Source organism: Benincasa hispida, chromosome 3 (genome assembly GCF_027475165.1).
Source record: "Benincasa hispida cultivar pf3 chromosome 3, pf3_genome.v1.1, whole genome shotgun sequence".
Lineage (NCBI taxonomy): Eukaryota > Viridiplantae > Streptophyta > Magnoliopsida > Cucurbitales > Cucurbitaceae > Benincasa > Benincasa hispida.
This window is the reverse complement of record NC_143480.1, coordinates 9,452,222-9,466,901: the sequence shown is the minus strand read 5'-3', so window position 1 is coordinate 9,466,901 and position 14,680 is coordinate 9,452,222. Positions and strand designations below refer to the sequence as shown.

Below are 14,680 nucleotides of genomic sequence, written 5' to 3'. Positions count from 1 at the left end.
CTCATATGGGTCTTCTAAGCTCACACTAGACTTCTTTATTAGTTGTCTTGAGCTCACTCTAAACTTTTATGAGTTACATTGGGCTTTCAAACTCGTAAAGCGACTGAGTAGGCTATTCAAAGTAATTATTACATAAAAATGAATTAATGAATATGAGAAGACAGTTGAGATTTAATGAAATTGAAACGTATGGATTTCTTGTTCAACTAATGAGCTGTTCGGCAATGCCGGAAATTCCACACAGCAATCTGTAATTATTGTCTCTTCAATTCCACGCCATGTCGCCATTATATACATAACAAATCCACGAACTTCTGAAACATTTTATTACATAGGTTGCTGAAATTTATGTTCAATTTTGTTGTCAGATCTTTTGTACTAATTTAAATGTTGCTTAATAATGATATCTTTGTGGCCTGTGGGGACCAGGAGATTTTTAAATAAATGTATATATAAGACTCATTATTACACACATATACACATACACTCATCCTGTTAGGACACCTTAGCATTATAAGTAGTCAAACCATCACCTAAGCTAAGCTCTATTAGTATGGTAATTATATTTATAAGACTAGCTTTACCCAATATGAGACTAGAAGTAACAAATGTTAAGAAGAATTGTATTGATTAATTAAGACAGTGGCGGATCCAGAAATTTTGTTGACGGGAAACTTCATATAAAAAAAGTGAAAAAAAATGTAAAGAGTGAGATTTAACCTTAAGTCTAGAAGGGGCTAGAAGATAGATTTACCACTAGATTAACTAATAGTTTTATATTATGGCAGTTTATAATATATATATAAAGAGCATAAAGTTGAGGGAGCTCAAGCCGATTCTTGGACCTTAACTAAATCCACTCCTAAATTAAAGTGAGAGTTGAGACCGCAATCAACCTTGCCCCAACGAGATGTTGGAAAAAACCTCACTACTATCATAAGAATAAACTGAAAAAAATAATGCATAGATTAGAAGAAAATAATAAAATTAGAAACTCAAGAATTAACATGGAAAAACTCAAAATTGGAGAAAAACTATGAACCAAAAAAATTATATTACGTGAGAAATTGTTACAATCACATAGAAATCTCTCCCGACTCCAATTACAAGAGCATTCTCAGCTCAAAATATTATATCGTTCTTACAAGTGAGCTAGTATACCAAGCTTAATTAAAGTATTTTAACTTGAGATGATTAAAAATAAAAGACATAGACTCTTTTTATTATATTTGGAGTCCATCATTTACTTGAACCTTTACACAAGGTAATGATCTATTCAAGACCTAAGTGAATAGTGAATTTGTTAAGGTTGGCATTAGCTACCAAGAAAAGAAGAAGAAAAGTAGCCTAAGTGACTCTTAACGGTTACCTAAAATGAATGAAATTAGTGTGCTCATAGGCTTGCAAGTTTGACCCAAGCTATATATTTCTAGGTTAGGCACATACTTGTTATAAGACACCACATTAAATATCATTCAACTACATTGTGACATCAATCAAATATGTCATAATGCACGAAACCTCCAACATTATTAGTGATTTTGGATTTCGTGTTTTCCCTATTTCGTCTTATAGCACTGTAGTAGTTGAGTTTGTAGTATTTGTGACAAATTTAACAATATATAACCACTACAATTATTATTACTTCTCTTTGATATAGATCAAACTCTCATGTATATTCTTATGTGAAATGAGTTTGTCTGCTTTTTTAACTAAAACTAGATGAGGATACTAAGGATGTGTCAACTTAATTGAGATCATCTTGCTTCTCTTCTATTATCTTGTTAAAAAATATATATAGATAATTATGAAAAATATTAATCAATGTATACCTTTTCATATTTTCAACCGACACGATAGTAATTAATTTAAGTACCGACACCACAATAATGTTCAACATATTTGTACCTTTTATAAGTAAACTTTAACTATTAGATACAATTTCACCGTTGGTGATCAATTTCAATCACAACCCTACTTCTAATTCATACAGCTAGTGGGACCAAAATAATACAAGCAAAAATTACTACAGAAATAATGCATGTGAAGTTAAGAGATGATGAAGTCGTTTAGTTTTGGGTATAAATAATAATGTTGGACGAATTGAATTAGATAACATCCATAAATTGGAGATGTCGTATCACGTTTGAATGTGGTGTTTTTAATTTTGGAGTGTAAATAATAATGTGGGATGAATTGAATTAGGTAACCTTCATAGATTGGAAACGTTCTATCACATTGAATGTGTAGACTTTTTATTTTTGAATGTGTGGACTTATAAATTGTATTAGAGATGCATTTAGTTTGGGGAAAAATTAAATGGTGTGTGTGAATAATAATGTTGTTGCAACTTATTTCAAAACGAAGCATGTGACACTGTAGAATAATAAGCAAAGTAACTTATTCTACCAGAAACTGAAGACCAAATATATATTTATATATATTATAGTCATAGACTTTAATGTTTGTTTTTTTGACTGCTTCAGGTTTTCATTAATTAATTTTATTTTCACGTCCACAAAAGCCCCACAAAAGCCAAAGCTAACTGCTTGTTTCGTTTTCGCACCGTATTTTTGTGTATAACTTTAAAAAAGAAGGAAAAAGAGTGAGTCAAAATCCGCCATTCACGCCAACACTCTCCAATCACAGCCACCCATTTCTATTTTAATTTCTCTCCTCCACCTGCCGAGGAGCTCTTTTATTCCTTTTCCCCTTTTTTTTTTAATCTTTAATTTTACTAGCCATTTTTAGGCTTATATAACAAATATAAATTAATTTAGCTCAAAGAAGAAATTAAGGCCATCTTTGGCTCAAAGAACAAATATAAATTAAAGACCTATTTTCTCTTCAATTCTTACAATGATTTACATATTTTTAAGTATAATGATTGTATTCTTAGTTAAATTTTAATAACAGAAATAAGTCTTTTAAATTTTTTTTTTTTTTTAAAAAAAAAATTAAGCCTATAGACACTACTTCCACTTCCAAATTTCTTCTTTTGTTAACTGCTTTTTATCCTTGGTTAAAAAACCAAACCAAATTTTGAAAACTAAAAAAAATAGTTTTTAACAATTTTTTTTTTTAGCCATTTGGCTGAACTCAACCATTATACCTAAGAAATATGCAAATCATTGTAACAAATGAGGAGGAAATAGACTTAACTTTCAAAAACCAGAAAAATAAAAAAAGGTACTAGTTTTTTAACACTTGTTTTTATTTTTAAAATTTGGTTAAAAATTCAACTCTTGTCCATAAATAAGATGCAAACCATGGTAAGAAAAAAAATGAAAGAATATATGCTTAATTTTCAAAAAACCAAAAACAAACAAATGAAATGAATATCAAACAGAACCAAAATTGATGTTCTACTAACTAATTTGTGCATATCTCAATTTTCAAGGGTAAAAAGCCCGTTATTATTTTAGAGGTTGTTGACTTGTTTTTTCACTTTAACTAAATTTTATATTACTAAACACCACCCAAATGTAGTATTGCATAAATGAATAATTATTTTAAATGATAAAACTGCTAAAAATATTTTAGTATAGCAAAATATCACTGTCTATCTGTGATATCTAGGGTTGGCAAAAAAATCCGACGGAGCGGGATTCCCCGGTTTGACCGGGAATGAGGTCAAACCGGGAAATTTATTCAGGGCCTCGTCCGGGGACGAGGCGGGGATGGGGACAGTATCCCGCCCCGACCCCGACCCCGACCCCGACCTCGAATTTATATATATATTTTTATCCCCTCCCCAGTTCCCTCTCGCTCTTTACAATCTGCAATAAAACATCTCTCCCCTCTCGCTCTCACTCATTCCTCCCTCTCGCTCTCCACATCCCTCCCCTCTCGCTCATCCTCCCCTCTCACTCATCTCTCCCCTCTCGCTTATCTCTCCCCTCTCGCTCATCCCTCCCCTTCGTTGAAGTCTACCACGAAGAATCCCCACGGGAAAACGGGGAATGGGGCCCTGCGAGGACTCCGTTTCCCCGACGAGGAATCCCCACCCCTGTCCCCGCCTTCAAATGACGGGGACGGGGGCAGGGATGGGGGACAATTTTTTCCACGGGGCCGGGGATGGGGGATGCCCCCTGCCCTGCCCCGGCCTCGTTGCCAACCCTAGTGATATCGAGGTCTATCACCCACTGAAAAATATTTATTGCAGTCTATTACGATCTATATAGATAGTGACATTTTACTATATTTATAAATAAATTTGTTATTTTTTTTTATGTAAAGATAATCCTTAAAAAATGGGTTTATACTTTTTTTTTTCTTTTTTTTTTTTTTTAACAAATGTGTTGCGGGGAGTTGTTTCTAAAAATAGTTATCAATTCCAAAAATAAGTAAGACGTGCAAAACTTGATTTGATCCAATATATAGATTTTTTTTCTAAGAAAACAGAAAATAATTTGAGTATTTTTAGCGTTCTTTAATTAAGCTAGTTGTCCCACATACAATCATGTATAGATCGTTTAAGCAAAACTTGATATAATAATATACAATATTTGAAAATTATGATTTTTTTAAAATAAATGAAAACAACATTTAATAAACTTATAATTTTGTCAAGGAAAAATATAAAGTTATCAATGATTGTCTTAATAAAATGGACCACGCTCCCCAGAAAATTAAATCAAATCAAGAAAAATAGTTAAAGTTGCAAATTTATACACAAACACTAAGAAACAAAATTAATTTCCAAAACAGGTTTAAGACATTGGTGATAAGGACAGATTTAGTACAAACCCAAAAAACTCAGCTTCCCTTAATTTTATGATATATATATATATATATAACTAGTAAATATCAAAATCACTAGTTAATCTAATGGTAAATCTACATTTTAATCCTCTTTAGATCTAAGTTTAAGTCTCGTTCATTATATTTATTTTTATTAAATTATATAAAGCTTCCATCAATAAACTTTCTGAATCCGCTACTTATTTGTCACACACTACTTTCACTAAAGATAGTGCTAGGTTTAATGAGTGGAAAGAAAAAAAGCAAAGAAAGATATCAGAAGAGAAAATATTTTGCATCCACATCCACTCATCAAACTATCAAGAAGGTTAATATTTCAATCCCCACAATCCCTAAACAAAAAGAAAAGTGCAATTCTGGTTGTTCCCATTTTCCCCCACTGGCCATAATGGACCACCGCCGTAGCTGGCCGGCGGCCCCATTGAATTTATCATCTTCTTCAATTAGCCAAATGAAGTAATCAAACCCATTTTCGTAGAAGCTTAATTATGAGATCTATTTATTTGAATTTGGGGGGTTAATTTTTATCCACAAAATGGAAAACAAAATAATATGATCTGTCATTATTTGTTAGTATTCCTTAGTGTATATATCAAACAGCTTGTTGAAAGAGACGAAAATGGAGTCACGGACATTGTGCGGTGAGCGCCCTTATCTCTACTTATTTATGGTATACAGTTTTGAGTAGGTATTTTAACGACCAATATGGACCACCAAACCCCCATATCAAATTTCTTCTTTGTAATTTTGGATATATGTATTCATTGCATCATATGACTCCATAACTCTTCCCAAAGTATCGGTTTTTAGGGACATCTTTCTCTTGTCACAAACAAAATTTCCCTTTCTATTTTTTCTTTCTTTTTTTTTTCTTTTACTCTTTTCATTTTTCTATTAGTTAAGAATTAGAAGATTAAAAACATCCTAAAATATATCATTTTCGTCCTTATATTTTGAGATTTGTTCGATTTTAATCCATATATTTTTAATAAATCTTAAATTTAATAATTCAAAATTAACTTTGATCGAAACTAACTAAATAATAATAATGATAACAATAACAAAGACAACTTTCATGCAAGAAAATATAATATGTAAATATTTTTTCAAAAGGGAAATTTTCACCAATAGAAAAAATGTCAAAACTATTTACAGAAATAGTAAAAAAAAAAAAAGCATTGATAGACACTGATAGACTTTTATCAACGTCTATCACATAGTATCAACAATAGTCTTCTATCAGTTTCTATCACTAATAGACACTGATAGACTTCTATCAGCCTTTATCAGTTTCTATAAAAGAATATTAAATTTTGTTATTTTGTGTAAATAGTTTCCCTTATTTTTCTATTTTTTAAAATTCTCCTTTTCAAATTTGAATTTTAAAGTAAAAACATTAATAAATAACAATTTATTTTTTTTTTTGAAAAATCAATAATAAATAGGTAGTAGGAACTAAATTTAAGATTTCATAAAAGTGCATGGACTAAAATTGGACATTTTGAAGTATAAAAGATTAAAATTGAACAAACTTCAAATTACAAGGACCTACCAAAATTTATAGTCACAATTACTTTCAAGTACTCTAATTTCAATAATAGAGGTAGAGCACATGATAATACTAGGAAATGAATACATGTCAATTATCAATATCATTTATCAATAAGTTAGGCTTATAATAAACTATCATCTAACTATATCTAAGAGATTATTAGTGTAAGAATCAAGAAACATAAATAATAAGCAATAATACTGGCACAATTTACATTTATTTTATTGCAATAACCCATTGATATAATGAAAGGCAAAACACTTGTATACCATTTTATATATTCATTTTGTTCCAGACCCCAAAACAAAAGATAAACAAGTTACCACTTACCACAATATATATAAGTAAAAAGCAGACACTAAAAAGTAAAAATATATAATTTAATCTTTGATGGACGGACGTTTTTGGTAATTTTCTGAAGAGAAAGCACAATTAAATATGAAGTGAATAATAAAGCAAACGTAAGTAGGAGGAGAAAAAAAAAAGATATATAATTCGCATGCACAACTAAATATATGATTTATCTTAATTTAGAAGTGGACAGAAATTTATGGCACGAACTCATTGGGTTCCTCCTGGAATTCCGCTTCATCATTTTGATTCTGGTACCTTCCCATGGAATTACCGTACTCGTATGTGTTGGGGTTGTTGTTGTTGTTGTTTCCGAAATAGCCCCTGGATCTGCTATAATGGTGTGGCTCCCTGTTGAGGTCATAATAGTATTTTCCATTCTCCATGAATCTCGTGTCGCTCATCCCTTGTCGCACCACATTATTCCCATTATCATTGTTGTTGCTGCTGCCGCGGCCGTTGTTGTTGCTATAGAAATTGTCGTATTTTCCTTGGTCGTATAAAGGAGTTGTGTAATCATCTTGCGACAGGCGGGTGTTTTGGAAGCTTTGTTGTCCGTTGTCGTAAAGATCCTTGTTATAGTAAAACGAATTCTCGTACGGCTTCGACTTGCTATTTTCGAAATACTCGTTGTAGTCGTTGTTGTTGTAGTTGTAGTACTCTTCTGATTCCGGTTTGTTGTTAGGAACGGCGTCGTTTCTGTAGTAGTTGTTGTTGTCGTAGGTGGTGGTGGTGGTGGTAAAGGGCCGGCCGCCACCGGAGAATTTGTTGTCGGAATTAGGGGGGAGCTGACCGGATTCGTGACCGTAGAGACCGTAGCTGTTGTCTTGAGTTTGAGGGATGAAATTGGGCTCTTGGTCTTGTGGGGTAGTGGTGGTTTTTTCTGGATTTGTCAAAGGATCAATTTTGTTGTTGGGCAATTGGGTTTCTTTGGCATCAAAGTTGTCAACATTATTGTTGGGTACTTTGCTGAAGAAGTACTTGCTTTCTCTTGCATGGATTTGAATGAGTAGAAGACTGAGAAGGAGTATAGAAGTGAGTAATTTGGGAGAGGAAGCCATGAATGGCTGGCTGGCTGGCTATGGATTGAAATGAACAAGGGATAAGTGTTTGAGTGCTCTTTAAACTGTGTTGTATAGTGAAGGAGAGTTGGATGGGTCACATTTTATTTTATAGGCCTTTGCTTCTCTACTCATTAGGTGCGAGTGGGTTGGGGGAAATTTTGATGTTGGTGGACCCTATGCTTTAGAACAACTTGAAAAAGTAGTTGTTTTAATTACCATTTCCATTATCTTTCCCATTGCGTGTCATTAGGAGTGATTATGTTGAAATTGTATATATTATTAAGGTTGGGGATTGAAATCTATATAAGACATAAACAGACAAGTAAATATTTTTAATAGTTTGTTAATAGGAAACTATCGAAAATAGAAAAATAAGAAAACTACACAAAATAGTAAAATTTTATTCTTCTTTTATAGAGATTAATAGAGGTTCATAAAATTCTATCATTGTTCTTTTTTTTTTTTTTACTATTTTTATAAATAGTTTGATATTTTTTTCTATCTGTAAAAATTTTGTTTTTTAATATTGATATAGCAATACCTATTCGTGGTAAAGAAGTAAATATTAGTTAATCTTGATATTTTGCTTAAAGTAGTTTTTTCCATTATGTTTATTTATTTATTTATTATTTTTATAATTGGGGACAATAAAAAGTAGAAAATGAGAGAGAAAAAAATAATTAAACCATGTAAAGAATAATCAGTAATAGTGGTGAGTAGAAAGATTTTGTGGAGATAAATTTTAATTTGTTTTTTTAACCGTGGCGAATAAATCAAAGCATATTTGAAAGCTAACCAAATTTCAATGTAATTATTATTCATTATGAATTGAAAATTTGTGATTATTCGTTGATTAATTATTAAGGAAATATTGATTTCTCCTTTATGAATGATGCATCTAATTGGTTTGTTATGCCTTGTAAGACACCTCTAAAATCAAAATGAACTTTGGATTAAATTTAATATGCGCAAATATTCAGCACTAATTTCAAGAACGGAGCACATTAAACAATAGAAAAGACTTAGGTATAGTAGGATTCTATCTATTTTTTGTGCAACATAACCAACATCTAATGAGATTGTGTCATGTGATACAGTTTTTTAATAATACATTTTTTTAAAAAAATTATTTTTTGTGAGTAAAAAAAAAGAGAGTAAGAAGAAGTTGCATCTAATCATTCTCCTTTAAACAATAACTTTATACATATTTGGATATAACTCTGATATTTTTTTTTTCTTTTGCTATCTTTGAAAGCAAAGGCCAAATGAATAATTAAAGGAGGGAAGGGGAAGAACATTGGACTTTTGTCCCTCTCTTTTAACGTATATTTAAAATGAAGATGAGAAAATAAAAAAAGAAATTGAATTGGTTTTTATAAAGGTAGATGGAGATTGGTATTTAGGTGAAGCTATTGATATTGGAGTGTTGAAAAATGTTAGAAGCTAAACAATAATGGAGAAGTTGCTAAAGCATTCATTCATTTTTTTGCCACAACCACCAAATGGCTAGCTTTTATTTAACTGCACCTAAAATTGAGGTGTGCAGCTGCCTAGTTTAATTTTTGACCATTCTAACACTCATTAAATATGGTTAATTTTTCATTTATTAATGAGATAGATTTAATTTTTGTAAAGATAAATCTACTCAAATAAATCTTAATAATCCCAATTAAAAATTTGACGTATTGGTGTATAATTGAGTATAAATGTTCGAACATTAGTGTACAATTACACTTAAACCATTCATTTACAGTTTTTCAAATCAGACGTTGATTCATTATGTCTAACACAAAAATTTATATTAGGAAACATTGTGCTAACTTTCTCTCCATCAAAGAATAAAAATGTTGTAGAATAGAGAGAAAGAATTAAGGTCATGTTTATTTTCTTGTAAACACAATTCATCAACGATAATTTAAAAAGTGGGCCACATTTAATTACGTTAATTATGGTTTACTAATGTTATGAAATCTATAATCAATAAACGTAATTCTATTGTAGAGGAGAGGATCATCAATGTAATTACATTTGATTATTATGTGGGACTCACACCCTCTCTTTTACTATCTTTTCATAATTTATTATTTTTATTACGTTTTCTTATGAAAGTAAATAGTATCAATGATTTTTTTTTTAATTACGATTGCATCAATGTATAGTAAACACAATCGAAAGAATCCGATTTTCTTTAGGAAGAATTGATAGTAGACCTTAGTAGTAGATTTGTGATTGAAGGGAAAACAATGAAAATAGGGTAATCATGTGGGGATTGTGGTGTGGGAGTGGGTGGGACAAAGAAAATAATGGCATTTAGTGAAAGGATCATGTGCCCTTTAATTCAAGCTTTTGTCCATCACGAGAGAACAAGGAATGGCTACCCTTATCAAACACTCACCGTAGGAGAGGGTCCCACTCCCACGCGCCCTCCACATTCCCATGCGCGACTGGCGTTGTATTTTTCCCCATAGCCACCCACCACCTAATATTTTTGACATTTTCCACCTTCACCACATTCAACCCCTAATTTCTCACAACAATCAAAATTCAACCATCTTTTTTTCATTTCTCACAACCATTTTTTGTTCAAACATAAAATTTGCTACATTTATTCAACTATGGAATGAAATTGAATCAAATGATTTACATTTTAAGTCCATTAGAATTGCAGACATCAATATTATATTGTATTTATACAATGTTATTTACCGAAATGAATCCTAAAAAAATTATAATATTATGATAACTGATACGATAATAACATTTAAGAGTAATAGAGAACCGAAAAAATTAAATTAATAAATAATTTAATGACATCTTAAACTTACGAAAATAGTAGAACGAGTACTAGATATTTTTCTAAATTCTCTTCTAATATCAGTTTTATTAATTAATTAATTAAAAGAAAACTTACTGACTCCCTCTTAATTGGCCTCGTAGCATTTGGATACCAGTATTAAATATTACCAAAAAAAAAAAGGAATTATTTTTCTCATAATTAAGTTCATTCGAATAATTTCAAAGCTAATGTCAAAACAGAATTGAAGTATTCAGAAGGGAAAAAGCTGGGCAGTAAATAAAAGAAGGTTCCAGTTCCAGGCCTTGTACTGCTGAGTCAATAGTTCGTAATATCAAAACTAAAAGAACTAAAACAAAATCCAAAAGGAGGAAAATAAAGGAACAGAAAATAGAAAATGAAATTAAAAATAAAAGAAAGTCGAAAAAAGAGGAAAAAAAAAGTTTAAAGGTTGTATTTTATTAAAGCTAAAGCTCCATTGCTTGACTAAACTTAAAACCCTTTCAAAAAGAAAGAGGGAAAAAAGAGAGAGAGAGAGAGAACAGACAAGTCTGAATAAATTTACCTTTTGAACCATCGGTATATATAATGGAAGCTATTATCAAATAAAACAAACCATAAGTCCAACTTATGAACTACAAGATAGATTAAATTTTCCTTAAAAGAAAGCTTTATGTAAAACAAAAATGTTTCTGTCATAAGCTTTGCACTGAATTCATCACTTAAAAGTCTAAAACAAAATTAAGTAATAGTTTGCAGCATTACCTATGCATTTGTTTTTCTTTAACGACTTTGATCATTCAATGTGATAAAAATGTAATTGGACTTTAAATCGGTGCACACGTCTTTCATATATTGAACATTTAATTGTTAGTAAATTATAATGTAAATAATTGAATGTATTGATTATATTTATGAACAAATAAAGACAATCTTTTTATATGATATGTTACGTTGAATAAAATGAGGAAAATCTTTATAGCATAGAGAAGATTTAAAAGAATGTTATTGTCAACATTGGTAGTTTAACAATTGAATCAATGGTTCTTGACATCAACTTATATTTTCCTTGGAATAAGTGAGATTTAATTTAATGGGCGTGATTAGCGGTAGAGTAGTGTTTCTTTTGTTTGGTAATTGGTAACCCACTTTATATGGAAATTAATAGACATTAAGCAAATGTAATGTTGGATATGGGTCTCTTTCTTGTTGGCAATAAGGAATAAAGTGAAACAAGAAAATAAAGGTAAAGTAAGATCAAATAAAAGTATCCAATGAGAAGGTTAAATTTAGGTTCAATTCCACCCCTCCCTATGGTACTTGGTAGGTTACTTCTTCGGTCAATCTCTAGGCTACGCGGCTAACCCGCAATTAAATTTTAGATTAATTATATTTATATCTTATTTTTATTTTTTAAATATTAAATTTATTTTATTCAACTACATATTGTTAAATTTTTAGGGATTTTTTGATAGATTGACCTAATTCAAATATCATTTTTAGTTTTTCAAAACAATGATTTATAAAACTTTTCAGTTTTTTTTTTTTTTAATATGCTATATTCTTTCTTTCTCTCACAACTTTCATTATGCCACCAGTCTTCTTTCGTTAGATAATCCATTCTTTATGTTTTATCTCTAGTATCAATAACTCTCCTTTCTCTGTATTTTGTCTTTGATGACAGCAACGATGACAATGAATGAAGTTGTTTATTCTTTTTCTAATAGTGCATGATGATTAGTGGAAACACACAGAGGCCGATCTTTTAAACGCCAAACAAACCAAATGTAGAGGATAAGAACGAAAAAGTGAGATAAAATTGGAACAAGAGGAGAAAAGTGAGTTAGAACTCGAACAAGAATAAGAAAGTGAGTTAGAACTAAAATAAGAACTAAAAAGTGAGTTAGAACTAGAAAAAAACAAGAAAGTGAGTTAAAACTAGAATAAGAACGAGAAAAGAGAGGAAAAAGAAAAACAATCTATATAAGGCTTAGTAATGCCAACAAAAAAAACCAATCAAATTAACTTTTCCAAAGATTTTAAGTTCATTGTTTTTTTAGAACCACAAATTTATGACTGCAAAGACGTATACCAATTGAGGTTCACTTTGGCAAAGGAAGTGGGTATATCATATTAAATTTATCATAATTTATCTGCTTTTTGTGGATGGGTGATTTTTATAAAAAATGTTTTTTTTTTTCTTTTTTGTTGAAGAATGTTGGGTGGTGATTTAAGTTTTAACCCAATTAAAAAATTGAACCGATTCTCTATATGGGATAAAAAGTTATTTTCTTTAGCTCTTGTCTTGATCTCAGGTTTGAGATTTAACTTTCCAGTTGTGGATAAGATTTTCTCGCAGAAGGAAGTAAATAAATGCTAGGACAATATAATCGTGAGATGCTTTGTGAACTACCAAAAAATAAATAGTAGTTGCAATCACAGACAATTATGGAAGTCGGGAAGGGTCAGTTTGGATAACCACGCAAACAAGTTGGTTTGCATTTAAAACTTTATGGTTCATTTGAATCGCTCGTCGCTGCCATTGCAGCCCAAATTAAAAGCGTTCTTTGGTTTTGTGGGTCTTTTTCCATATTCTATTATCCCTTCTGTGTGCTTCCAAATAAATTACTACACAAAAACAGAGACGAATTCACAACAAAGTCCAAATAGAAGTTGTAGTCTTCTCCAATTACTTTCATATACTTTCCAGCCACAACGCATTAATGGAAACAGAGAAGCCCAGAAGTTCAAATCCAAACTACCTATTTACTTATACTCTACTACATTATTCAGCCATTAATGAGTTGCTAAAAAGCAGAGCAAAAACGGCCCAAATGTGAGATCCGATTAAATGTCCCAAACAATCAATTTACAGCAAAAATTTCCGAGTTGTATCAATCAGAGGAAGAGAACGGATTCCATAGGAGAAGAGAAAACAGCAACATATTGGGAATCATAATTGGGATTAAGGGATGAACATCGCTGACGAGACGCTTTCTTCTGAGCCTCATTCTGACGTAGTTTTTCCTCTGTTCGTCGCCCCACTGAGCAGAGTGGACACCTTTAGCGAGAATCAAGGGTGGAGGGAGTTGATAAGGGCATTTGGATCGCCAGGAGGTTTTGGGAAGGCCGAATCGGGAGAGTCTTTTGAGGAAGAGAGAGAAACCCCATTGGAGATGAAGAGAGAGAAAGGGGAAAATAGAAGATTTAGGGCAGAGGAGAGGGGGGTAGTCCCAATTGAGGTAACAGGGGATTTTGGTGGCGATGAGGTATTGAGAAGCGAGAGGCGGAGCTGTGGTGGGGCAGAGCAGAATGTGGGTTAGGGCTTGAAGCTTTTGAGGCCATGGTGTTTCTTCCATTATTTGCATTGGAAGAAGAATAGACAGCATCAGATCAGAAGAGGATTAGAGATGGAGATATTGTTGAGAGAGGGCTTCGAGACTTGGGCTTATTGGGCCTACGTGATACTTGGGTTGGGCCTAGACCATTTTTGTTTTTGGGCCGATGAATTTGAGCTTAATGACTTAAGCTTTTAGTCTTTTGGTCTTGGGATTTCACAGGTTTGGATCCGGAAGAGAAGAGGGCACCAATTTTGGAACAAACCGGAACCTACCGACTTCAATTTTCATGTAAAGTTCTGAGATCAAAATTTAGACATTAAAACAAGATCTACAATTTCCAATTTTCATTGATTTTAGTTGGAAAGACGACCTTCTCGCAAAAAAAAATTTGTTGAATGAGAAATTTTGTCAATCGCAAATTGTGATATGATTAATTTAAATTAATAATTGATAAATTTAAGACTGATTAGAAGTTTACCTATGTCCTCAAATTAAATTAAAAGATATGAAAATTGGTAAATCAAATGATGTCACTTGTCTAAGCATCAATTTATGGGCAACGTCAACTAGTCTAGTCAAATTGTGTCATATGGTAATTGAACGTGAAGCTAGGTTAGCCTGGGATTACTAAAATGGATTAGGCTAAATTTAAAGAGAAATTGTAGAATATGTCTAAAATGGGGAAAATTAAAAGGATATCGTTCTTTTAGAAACTATTTAGGAAAATATTGTTGTTTTCAAACTATTTGTAAAAATATTGTTTTTATTTTAAATAAATCAAGGGTTGAAAATTCGACCTAGATAGGTAGAATTT

General features: G+C 31.5%; 2 protein-coding genes across 2 annotated transcripts; both read right to left on the bottom strand.

Moving 5' to 3' along the window:
* Positions 1-6,559: 6,559 nt before the first annotated feature.
* On the bottom strand, positions 6,560-7,960 carry LOC120074776 (E6-like protein). The gene has a single exon (XM_039028022.2). It carries the CDS (start codon positions 7,726-7,728, stop codon positions 6,865-6,867), a length of 864 nt encoding a protein of 287 aa, XP_038883950.1. The 5' UTR covers positions 7,729-7,960; the 3' UTR covers positions 6,560-6,864.
* A 5,226-nt stretch (positions 7,961-13,186) lies between these two features.
* Positions 13,187-13,914, bottom strand: LOC120074151 (uncharacterized). Its single transcript, XM_039027169.2, has one exon. It carries the CDS (start codon positions 13,912-13,914, stop codon positions 13,420-13,422), a length of 495 nt encoding a protein of 164 aa, XP_038883097.1. The 3' UTR covers positions 13,187-13,419.
* Positions 13,915-14,680: the final 766 nt, after the last annotated feature.